We start from the raw sequence: 12,262 nt of genomic DNA, 5'->3' as shown, positions 1-12,262 counted from the left end.
CCTCCCCTCCGGTGAGCTTCTTCCTCCTCTTCGCCTGTTTCTCCCTTCAACCAAAATCGACTGACCCGAATTCAAAAATCAGGCGACTAACATGTAGCTATTGTGTAAATATATATACCTCGTGCACATCAGAGATCATTTTTACTGTTAAAATAAATGTATAGAGGCGGAAATATCATCTATTGATAAAAAAAAACTAAATTGGACAAGACCGGATGCTAACTTGACCAAAAGGGCTAAAAAAACCAACTAAAAAAAGAGAAGGTAAAAGAAAAAGACACACCGGACGCCCCCTCAGTTCTCCTCGCCTCATCACCTACCTTCCCTTATCCTCTCCCCACTGCTCCCTATTCCATGGTGGCCACAAGCCCACAACTCTCTCTCTCTCTCCTCAAGCCGCCCCTCCTCTTCGTCCCCACCGCCGGCGCGAGGTCTCGCACTCTTCCCACTCTTCTCAGCCCCTCCTCGTCGAATCGGTCGCCGAAGTGCCCGAGGATCCGCTCAAGCTCGGTCTGGTTGCTGGGCGCCGGACGAAGGCTGACGCGGAGGCGCGGGAATTGCCTCCACCAGATCGGCGGCTGTGGCAATCATGTGTCGCAACCTCCGCGCCTGGTGCCTTCCTTTCCATCTCGCTCGTCGGCGGCTCCCACCACCCTGTGCGTGCGACTGCGCTGCGCCCTGTAATGCCCATGTGCGGCAGCTGTGCCGCGGTGGATGGTCCCTTGCAAGTGCAAGCCGATGCCGGTAGACGATCTATTCCCCACTTCGGCTTTCATATCTGCTTATTTCTGATTTGAGATACTCCCCATTACCCACTTCTGCTAATCCCTAATTTCTATCCATTCCTGAATATACATAGGTAGCTCAGTAGTCTAATTTAAGTATGAGTCATTTTAGAATCAGGGAGAAAAATTAGAAGTTGTTCGATTAGATGTTCTTAACCTGGTTGCAGCAACTGTTATGAGTGGGGATTCTAGTTAGTTAATATTATTGAGGCAACCATGCTGCGATAAAGTTGATTGATTGGTAGATTTGAAATCTGGGTGGCTAGGGGCGCTAGGGACCAAGACAGATGAGGTTGATTTGGCTTGATCCTGCCAAAGAAATTTACTTCTTTTTTGAAAAATGAAAGCATGTTTTTAGAAGTTCCCAAATGCGAGCTTTATAGCAAATAAAAGAGGATCAAGAGAAGCATAGTAGGATAAGTATGTATGACTCTAGGATAATACAGGTTGAAGAGTGAATAATTGATAGTGTAGGATAATGATGATGCTATGGCTGTCATATAGAGGACGGTGGTTGGCTAAAAGAGCTTATCACCTCAAAAATTCCTTTTCTTGGAATAACTTGCTTTATTAGAAGTCCATAAACATCTCTGGCATCTTCAGTACTACTTACGACAGCTACACAAGTGGTATTCATGATGTAGCACAACCTTTTAGATATATTTCTTGTTGTCCCGGAACCCCGGTTATATCAGAAGTGTGTTTGCAGGCTTACAAGAAATGGATATTGAAGACCATCTAAGAGTCAGGGAATTTGTTCGATCCTAAATTTTTGGGACTCTGAAATAAACACAAAGATGGGAATGGGGAGGCATACCTGCCTGCCATATACATCAACCCGAAGCTTTTGAGCATTGTACAGAACAAGTAATTGACAGGTTTACTTCATGATAGTCTAGGATTTGGTTTGGCCAAAATGATCAAGTACTTACTACATAATTTCTGAATTTACCAATTATTTTTTGAATGCATCAGTTAGACAACGGTGATACATCAGAGCGCCTCTTTAATAGAAACGACTTAATTTTGGAGGAGGACTACCCCGTTCCCAAATCCTAGCTCCGCCGTTGATGAAACCTGAATTTACTTTAGTAGATCTTCTTTTGTAAAATCCAAACTGTTTTCGAGCCTATATGTTTTGTTTCATATTGTTGTTTATCATGCAATACTTATCCTGCAGCCATCTGATATGCAAATTTGATAATAGAAGATGACCAAATTTGTGTACAGGAAAATGCATATTCTTAGATTGGGTTTTCTTCTCCACTCTATTGGACCAAGTTACAAATAGATCATACTTACTGGGTTTTATTCATTCAGTCATACAGATTCGAGCACTATACTGTTAAAACAATATGATGGAGGGCTCCAGTTTGATGCACTGTTAAAATTCATGTTCAAGTCATAGGAGGTAGATCTATTATGGTTTGTACAAAATTGATACATTCGTCATCACACTATTGTAAATATGCAAATTTGAGAGTGAAGAGCATTGTTATAAAGATGTAAATTTGACAGGGATTAGGGGAGCAATGAAGTATGCACATATATGTTAAATAGAATTTCCTTTAAAATCAGGAACTGATCGGCCCTATCACATTAACCCAATTGAATATCCTGTAAAATTATACCATGTTCCTTTGGTGCAGGCAGGTGCGTTGCCTGAGGAGTTCGTCGGCGTCGATGTCGGGGCCTGTGGCTGGGCGGCGATGGCCAACAGTGGCTGGGCGGCGAGGGCACAACAGTGGCTTGGCGGCACCGACGTCTGACTGTAGTGTGCATCTAAACGGCGACATGAAAGAAGACATCGAGATTAACTGGGATGGAACTGGCCACGTATTGCGCACAAGAGGATAGTCTGCACCTGCATTGGCGAGAAGCGCGTCGTAGCGGGCGTCGTCCGCTACGCATGGCGGCGATGGCGCAGGGCTGGGCGGCTGCGACGTACGTCCGGGTGGGCTGATTCCCGTAAGTTTAGAAATTTGTTGTGAGGCAGACGTGTTAATTCCCATTAATTGTGGCTAATTTTCTGTAGTTGATTGGACGCGAACGCAAAGGGTGGAACTGTTTTTTTTTTCGGGGGAGGTGCAACTGTTTGATCGATGGCAGAGTTTCGTCCGCTCATGTAAATCGCTAAACGTACACAGGGGAGGTCTGACTTTTATGTGGACGGTTAGATGCCTGATCCTGGAGATGGTAATTTGTCTTGTTTGGCCTGTGTACGTTTAACCGGGTGGACATAGTGGAGAATATGTTTGCTTGTTTAATAGTAGTACCGATACAGATACAGAAGTACAGATGAACGAAGGAAAGACGAGGCCGCAGAAAACGTTTCGCGCCGTGAGTGCGGGATGGCCAGGTCCGCGACATTTTCGCGTCGCTGCGGAGCCGGATTTTGAACGAATATTCCAAGCATGTATGTCCGTATCCCTCCTAATCCCAGCTCGCCCAAGAACCAAACAGATGGCATCCATTTAAAAAACTGCTATCCCTGTCCAAGAAGGGATAGCCCAACAACCAAACACTTGGTGTTCGATGCGCTGGATGATGGGTCTTGGCCAAATTTTCGTCTCGGGCGGGCTAGTAGCATGTCAGGTGAGGTTGGAACAAGAGTTTCCATACTATAAAAAGAATGATTCTTTGATGGAATTATTATGAATGGATGCGCCTCTCGTGGATTTCTTCGATTTTACTCCTCCGTCCCAAAATACTCAACTTTGTACTAACTTTAGTACAAAGTTAGTATAAAATTGAATCATTTATTTTGGGACGGAGGGAGTATGAATGAAGAGAGAAATATGAGAGCACCTCTATCAAACCCCACTCTTAAAGTGAGTATAATGTCCATGGAAAACGTGTTTTGAGTATTCTGTTTTACATTTCAGTCTTGTGGAGTCTGTTCGGCTGTAGCCCGCGCTAGCCCTCAAACCGAAAAAAACATATATATTAGACAATTTGACCGCAATTCCAACAAATGGCTACAAATTAGAACATAGTTTGCGCGGAAATTAAACATAGTTTCCATCCATGGTCCAAAAGAACCTCATGCAAAAGCCACTACCACCTCCATGACCATCATGACCATCATCATCATTGTCCACCACCCGTCGTCACTTGGTTCCTTCTCTCCAAGATCTTCCTCCTTGCGATATCATGCCATTCTTTGATGAGGTCATCCATGTCATCGCGGTTCATCGTCATGATATTATTCTCCTATGCAAGAAGCTTGGCCAAGGCCTTGTTCTCCTCGGCAAGGGCACTTTTCTCCTCAATGGCGGCCTTGCGCAACCCCTCTTCTTGAGGAATTGCTCCTTTTCTTGCTTCTCTTGTGCCTTCTTGTTGGCCAACTCCTTCTTTGCCTCCAATGTCTTGGCCATCATCAACTCATTTGATTGCACCATGGCATCTATCTTGTCCCGCAAGCTTGATGCCTCCGCTTCTCTCTTGATCTTGTCCTTGACCTTTTTGTTTCCATCAGGCTTGTTTTTGTTTCTTGGGCCATCGTCATCTTCATCATCATCATCCAACTTGGTGAGTTAACCTCTCTTCGGCAGGGATTTTTTGTCAATCAACTACCAGTTGTGATATTTTGAAGAATTTTCCAACAACGCTCTGCTATAAATGACTTGTCACTGGAAGTTTTCATGTCCTTCTATCTTTCTTGCGCAATTTTGGGCTACAAAATGAAAACAATGTCAAAGTATGTCACATGCAACCACTCGCATAATCATTTGCACTACTTGGAATGTGAAAACAAACTCACATAATCGGCTTCAACAGTACCATTTGGAGGTGCATTGTGGATTTGCTCCAAGCAACCACTCCAACGGCTATAAATCGGCTTGATCACATCCCAACGACCTTGGAATGACCTATAGGTGTGTGGCGTACTCGAGGGATACTTTGTCATCATTCGGAAGAAACTGGTCCTCTATCCTTTGCCAATATTGTTTGGCGGCTTGGTCAGTGTCGGTGCACACATCAAGATTCTCCTTCCAGAATTTGGTTTCTTGCGTATTGGGACATATTGCACCCATGGTTGAGGGCATCTCCAACGACAACCAGCAAATTTCCTGGATAGAGGTACCAGTTCGCGGATACTAATGCCGATGACTGCCATCCGATAGTGCTCACATACATTTCAACAACAATTGGAACCAACCGGACAAAAATTGTGCAAACACAGCCGAATTCATTCAAGTTCGACTATAATTTACATAAAAAGGTCGATATTTCGACAGTTTAACAAAAACTAGAAAAAACCTAAACCCTATATCGAACGACCACCTTGTACATGTGGCCATCCTGCCCTGCCGCACCGTCGTCATCGTCCATGCCGTTGTCATCGTTGTGGTCTCTCGAGCGATGGAACAGCGCCGGAGGGTCGCAGCGGCCTTGTCTGACGGCTGCCTGCTGCTCGTGGAGGAGCTGCTCCGCCTCTTATTGTGTCGTGTGGAGTGCCGCCGCGGCCACTGCTGACATTGCCTTCGGAGCCCTGCCGGCGGCCTAGCCGTGACCACTCCTCGCCAACCTTGGCGAGCTCGCCATCAAAGTGGCAGCGGCGCCTAGCAGCCGTCTCTGCGGTGGTCACGGAGCAGTCGAGCGCCACTCGTTATTACTATCACATACGATTTTTCTTATTTACACTATATGCCCGTTAGAGCACACAATTCCCAGCACACAATCGTATGCGGTATCACGTGTTATCACACACATGTTTACATAAGGAACCATATGTATAACTTTTAAATCATCACCCACGAGTATTCGCACAACTCATCATATGTGATGCTCCTAACCATCGCAAACCATTAGTTTATACAAAGCGTTTGCCAATAAACACACACGCTTCTAACAATGCCCCCTGCGCATTACGATTACATATCACACACATAATGTTTCGTCTAAATGTCTGCTCTCTATCACACGCGGTCTACATATCATCATCGTGCCCGATGGATGGGCGGTCGCACACGTTTTGTTTTCTGGCACACGTATATATTTTATTATCGTTTGCGATTCATGCATCACACACAGTTTGGTCGAATGGTCTCCTATACATGTGTCGTCTTAGGACCTTCCGACAGTAGTGTACCGTGCTTGTATCGCTGCTTGTTTTCGTTGGGTCTCTGTAACTCCCCTACATTTAGCGGTAATACCGCTCCCTTGAGCGGTAGTACCGCTTGAGCTTTTCCAGAACATAATGGTTGGATCCTCCTATGTCGGACACAGGTGGTGCATGGTTGTCGTCAGCTCGTGCCCTAAGGTGTTGGGTTAAGTCTCACAATGAGCGCAACCCTCGTGTTTAGTTGCCACTATGAGTTTGGAACCCTGAACAGACCGCCGGTGTTAAGCCGGAGGAAGGAGAGGACGGGGCCAAGTCATCATGCCCCTTATGCCCTGGGCGACACACGTGCTACAATGGGCGGGACAAAGGGCGCGATCTCGCGCGGGTGAGCTAACTCCAAAAACCTGTCCTCAGTTCGGATTGCAGGTCGTAACTCACCTACATGAAGCAGGAATCGCTAGTAATCGCCGGTCAGCCATACGGCGGTGAATCCGTTCCCGGGCCTTGTACATACCGCCCGTCACACTATAGGAGTTGGCCATATTTGAAGTCATTACCCTTAATCCTAAGGAGGGGGATTCCTAAGGCTAGGCTTGCGACTGGAGTGAGGTTGTAACAAGGTAGTCGCACTGGAAGGTCCGGCTGGTACTCACTATATAAGGTGGGTCTAGTGTATCACACAGTAAGTGCATAAGTGGTTTATCTTGCTTAGCATAAGTGGTTGGTGCACATTGTTGAGCCTACTGTATTTAGGTTTTGTGCTTGGTAATTTAAATAAACATGAGTTTTATTTCGCTTTTATTCAAGCCTAAACCGTAGTTGTTTTAAAATGCCTATTCACCTCCCCCTCTAGGCGGCATCCGCGTTCTTTCAGTAGCCTACATCAGAATCATTGCCATTGACCTTAAAGTTGCATGCTGAAGCATCCCCATTTTGCAAGCCTTGTGAAAAGAGGAGATCTGAGCGGTCCCATTCTCTCGAAATAGGCTTTCACATTGCTTTATAAAAAAATCCACCACCACATCCATACAAGTGTTTTAAGTGCACCGAAATAGAATATTCTACTAGAGCAACAACACAAGCATGCCCAAGGAAAGCATAAAAGAAATAAAGAAAAAGGCCATCAAGTGGTCGCGGTCTTAGGGGGGCTGTTGCGAGGTAAGGCGGTGAGCAGCATCATACATAACGTCCATCATTAGTCCCAGCCACTCGCAGTCGCGCTGCCTAGACAGCAGGTGCCAGTGCTGCAAAAAACATCAGGAATTTGAAAATTGAGTCAGAGACCCGTCGATAGTTTATTTAATCTGTATTCATTCGTTGCATATCATTCATAACTGCTACACACCTCTATTATATGTAGTTTCACATCATTCTACATTGCTCTCGTTAAGATCAGTCCTTCGGTTGTTAGTTATGTTTACGTATCTGTCTCTGTTAGATTCAAGCGTTTGCTCTGTGCTTGTTCATCTTCATCATCTTAGCTATTCATAGTGTATTTCCCTCATATCCCTATCACTTGTTCCATCATGTTTTTGTTCATGTTAGCCTGTTGTATTGTCATTATTATTGTTAAGCCTGTGGTGTATCTGTTATTGCTACCTACATTGATGATTTTGTTCCTCAATAGAGTGCTTGATTGTTCTTCTCTCTACCAAAACTTAATTCCGCTGCTATGTGTGGGGTTACAAAACATTCTAAAGAATTTTTAACTCTCCCATTCACCCCCTCTGGTCGATATACTCTCGGTCCTTGATGAAGACATGTACCTAGGGTAGGGACACGGACCTGACCAAAGAGTCCTACTCTAGGACACCCCTAGGAGAAGTCACCTTTCAATCGACTTGAAGGTATCCCACTCGACGGGTTCAAGACACTCGACCAAGAAGCTATCACTCGACCATGAAGCCAACCACTCGACCACCAGGAGACCTATAGTCACTCCGCAGGCAAACGGTCAGCTGTTAAGTAGTCTTTATGGTCATTATAACACTTTATTAGGGGCGTTACCAGTAACGCCCGACCTTAATGTACCTTAAACCCTGCATTACTGAGGACAGGAGGGAGCCGGCGAACTCTATATAAGCCACCCCCTCCTCAGTATGAAGGGTTCACACCCCCGTAATCCATACATGCATAATCCAGTCGACCGCCTCCGGGCTCCGAGACGTAGGGCTATTACTTCCTCCGAGAAGGGCCTGAACTCGTAAACCTCGCGTGTAACAACTTCCCAATAGCTAAGATCTAGCCTCTCCATATTCACCCCCCTACATCACTGTCAGAGTTAGAACCACGACAGTTGGCGCCCACCGTGGGGCAGGAATCTTAGCGCTTAGTTGGAGAAGTTGCGATCTTTTCCGACCCCTTTGATCATGTTTTCTTGCGGAGTTTTGGTGGAGGACCGCGAGATCCGTCTCGGCGCGCTCACCTTCATCGTCGATGACTCCGCCTGGCTTCAGGAGGCACCACTCGACATCGACGCGCTCCCCGTCCGCGGTGCGATGCACTTCCGCGCATGCATTCGTGGTGTCCTCCTGCGGCAGCCATCGACCCAGTATCGGTCGGCCCCTGCGTCGTCTCCCCGCCCTGTCTCCCACCAGCGCAAGCGCTCCGGTCGGTCAAGACTTCAGTGGTGGGTGAGGCATGCCGTGACCCGCCAATCGGCAGCCCCACAAGTCGCGGCAATCGAGCCCGTCGAGTCCCTCTATGGCCTGTTCGACTGGCTCCGTGGAGACCGCATCCGAGTGCGACAGCAGCGATCCAGCGGCTGAGGTTCTGGCGGTCGATGGAACACACAGTCCCCCCGGTTTCCCTCGCACTGATGGAGGCGCGGGTGGGGGCGGTCCGTCGCATCCCCATGATGAGTATCTCCCCGAACCTCTCACGTCATTACAGCGAGAGGAGCTTCGCCGCCGGAACATGGACTCGCTCCGCACTCCTATCGTCGGAGAGACCCCCGAGGCCCGGGCCTTGGAGGACGCGCGTTTGGCCAACTTGGTCGAGCGCACTCGACTGGAGAATCTCCAGCGAGCACTCGACGAGCAAGCGCGTCAGCGGGCTCCCGAGTCTAGTCGACGCCAGCTCTTCCCGCCGACGCAGGTATATCGAACCCCAATTCAGAATTTGGCCGCCGCGGCCCGTATAGCAGAATCGATTCAGCCCTCCCAGTCGGAGGCTGGCAGGGGCTTGTTACAGATCAGAGCATTGCTCCGGGCGGCGGGAAACCAGAATTCCGCTGTCTCTCAGTCACGGAATAGGATCCACAGTCGATCTGTCGCAACAGATACAGTCGAGTCGGCTCACAGCCCGAGATCGCCCCCGAGGCATGAGGACGTGGTGACCGGCATGATCAGTACAGGAGGAATGAGCAGTATGATCACCGACTCGACCGTGATGATCGACGTTGAGTGCCAACCCCTCCCCCGAGGAGTGGGTCATATGCGCCTCGACGGCAAGATGACAGACGCCCTCATAGTGTTGGGCAGAGGATTCCAGTCGACCCCAGGGACCCAGGCTTTGATGCGAGATCCATCCTCGTTCAAGGTTTGGTTGACAGGAACAGAGCTCATCGAGAAGGCCATAACAGAGATGCGCCTGCCAGCAGCAGAGTACGCGCTTCAGGGCCAGAGTGTTTCAGTCGAGCCATCAGAGCCGCAGTGATTCCTCCCAATTTCAGGTTGGCGACTGGAATCAGCAAGTTCACCGGTGAATCTAAGCCTGACACCTGGCTCGAAGATTACCGAGTGGCTGTACAGATTGGCGGTGGCAATGATGAGGTGGCCATGAAGCATTTTCCTCTCATGTTAGAGGGCTCGGCCAGAGCGTGGCTAAATCAGTTGGCACCCAGCAGCATTTACACTTGGGAGGACCTCTCTCGAGTGTTTATAACCTTTGAAGGAACATGCAAGCGGCCTACAGGCCTTACAGAGTTGCGGTCTTGCGTGCAGAAGCCGAATGAAACTCTGAGGGAATACATCCAGAGGTGGATCACGCTGCATCACTCGGTTGAGAATGTGCCAGACCATCAAGCAGTTTGTGCCTTCAAGGAAGGTGTTAAATACAGAGAGTTGAATCTGAAGTTCGGTCGAACTGGAGAGATGTCTCTGAATCGGATGATGGAGATTGCCACCAAGTATGCTAACGGAGAAGATGAAGATCGACTCCGGAGTGGCAAGCAGAAAGCAGTCGCCCAGGAAACCGGAGGCAATTCCAGTCGGAAGCAGAAGCGGAAGGCCGAGCCAGCCGCTCCTGGGGAGGCCCTGGCCGTAGCCCAGGGAAACTTCAAGGGAAACCCAAGGGCACCTGGAAGCCCAAAAAAGTCAAGGATCAAGACGGAAATGATATTTTGGATCTGCCATGTCACATCCACACCAAGAAGGATGAAGAGGGTAATTTTATTTACCCAAAGCATACCACTCGACAGTGCCGGCTCCTGATCCAGCAGTTCCAAGGAAAGCAGTCCAAGGATAAGGAAAAAGAGTCGGACAGAGTCGAGGACAAGGAAGACAGTGACGATGGATACCCCCAAGTCAATTCCACCCTGATGATTTTTGCCGATGTCGAAAGCAAAAGTCGACTGAAAGTCATTAACCGAGAGGTGAACATGGTTGCCCCGGCAACACCCAGTTACCTGAAGTGGTCTCAGACTACCATCACATTCGACCAGTCTGATCACCCGACGCACATTGCCACCCCTGGGAGGCAAGCTTTGGTGGTCGACCCAATTGTTGAAGGCACTCGACTGACTAAAGTCCTGATGGATGGTGGCAGTGGCCTGAACATACTGTATGCTGAAACATTGAAAGGAATGGGCATTCCGATGTCCAGGCTCAGCACCAGTAACATGAGTTTCCACGGAGTCATTCCTGGGAAGAAAGCCCAATCACTCGGCCAGATCGCTCTTGATGTGGTTTTCGGTGATTCAAAGAATTACCGCAAGGAAAAGTTGACATTCGAGGTTGTGGATTTCCAAAGTGCTTATCACGCCATTTTAGGCAGGCCAGCTTACACACGCTTCATGGCCCGGCCATGTTACGTGTACCTCAAACTAAAGATGCCTGGCCCCAAAGGTGTGATCACTGTTATGGGCAATCAGAAGAAGGCGGAAGAGTGCTTTCAGAAGGGCTCAAAGATTGCAGATGCTCAGATGGCAGTGGTCGAGCTGCAAGAGTACCAAAAGACTGCCGATCCAAGCGAGTTGCTACGAGCCAAGAAGCCTGCTTCAGAATCAGCTTTTCAGTCGTCCAGTGAAACAAAGACAGTCCACATTCACCCGACCGACCCCGATGCTGCCCCGACTCACATCTCAACGACGCTTGACTCCAAATAGGAAGAAGCGCTCATCCAGCTCCTCCGTGAGAACTGGGACATCTTCGCATGGAAACCCTCTGACATGCCTGGAGTTCCCAGGTGGCTGGCTGAGCACCGTCTACGGGTCGACCCAAAATTCAAGCATGTGAAGGAACATCTTCGACGGTCCGCCGTCCAGAAGAAGCAAGCCATTGGCGAGGAGGTGGCTCGGCTCTTAGCAGCAGAGTCATCCGAGAAATTTACCACTCCGAGTGGCTCGCCAATGTAGTCATGGTCCCCAAGAAAGACAAGTCACTTCGCATGTGCATTGATTTCAAACATATCAATCGGGCCTGCCCGAAAGATCATTTTCCTCTCCCTCGCATCGACCAAATAGTCGACTCAACTGCGGGATGCGAGAGGTTGTCTTTTCTAGATGCTTATTCCGGGTACCATCAGATCCGTCTGTATGGACCCGACGAAATCAAAACAGCTTTCATCACCCCATTAGGATGCTTCTGTTATGTCACCATGCCGTTCGGCCTCAAGAACGCCGGAGCCACGTTCATGAGAATGATTCAGAAGTGTTTACTCACTCAAATCAGTCAGAATGTGGAGGCATACATGGATGATATTGTGGTCAAGTCACGGAAAGGTTCCGACCTGCGGGCTGACCTTGCTGAAACCTTTGCCAACCTCAGGAGGTATGATATCAAGCTCAATCCATCAAAGTGCACGTTCGGAGTTCCAGGTGGAAAGTTACTCGGTTTTCTCGTTTCCGAACGGGGAATCGATGCCAATCCTGAAAAAGTTGGCACCATACTCCGGATGAAGCGTCCTGTACGCGTGCACGATGTCCAAAATCTTACAGGCTGCTTGGCCACTCTAAGTCGATTCATTTCTCGTCTCGGTGAAAAGGCGCTGCCTCTTTACCGACTGATGAAGAAGTCTGACAAGTTCGAGTGGACTCCAGAAGCTGACGCAGCATTTGCAGAGCTCAAAGCTCTGCTCTCCACCCAGCCGGTGCTTGCTGCCCCTATTAGCAAAGAGCCTCTGCTGCTTTACATTGCAGCCACAGGACAAGTTGTCAGCACAGTACTTACGGTCGAGCAGGAAGAAGAAG

At 48.5% G+C, this 12,262-nt stretch overlaps 1 protein-coding gene across 1 annotated transcript in view; it reads left to right on the top strand.

The window, feature by feature from the left end:
• The window catches only part of LOC123152957 (uncharacterized), a 3,745-nt gene extending 753 nt beyond the window's left edge, over positions 1 to 2,992 (top strand). Inside the window, exons 2-3 of the mRNA XM_044572311.1 lie at positions 265 to 744; positions 2,435 to 2,992. Coding sequence (XP_044428246.1) covers positions 265 to 744; positions 2,435 to 2,451 — 497 coding nt within the window. The 3' untranslated portion in view covers positions 2,452 to 2,992. The remainder of the gene's footprint in view (positions 1 to 264; positions 745 to 2,434) is intronic.
• Positions 2,993 to 12,262: the final 9,270 nt, after the last annotated feature.

This window comes from Triticum aestivum, chromosome 7A (genome assembly GCF_018294505.1).
Source record: "Triticum aestivum cultivar Chinese Spring chromosome 7A, IWGSC CS RefSeq v2.1, whole genome shotgun sequence".
In the NCBI taxonomy this organism is placed as follows: Eukaryota; Viridiplantae; Streptophyta; class Magnoliopsida; order Poales; family Poaceae; genus Triticum; species Triticum aestivum.
The sequence above is the reverse complement of the archived record's forward strand: the minus strand, read 5'-3'. Positions and strand labels throughout refer to the sequence as shown.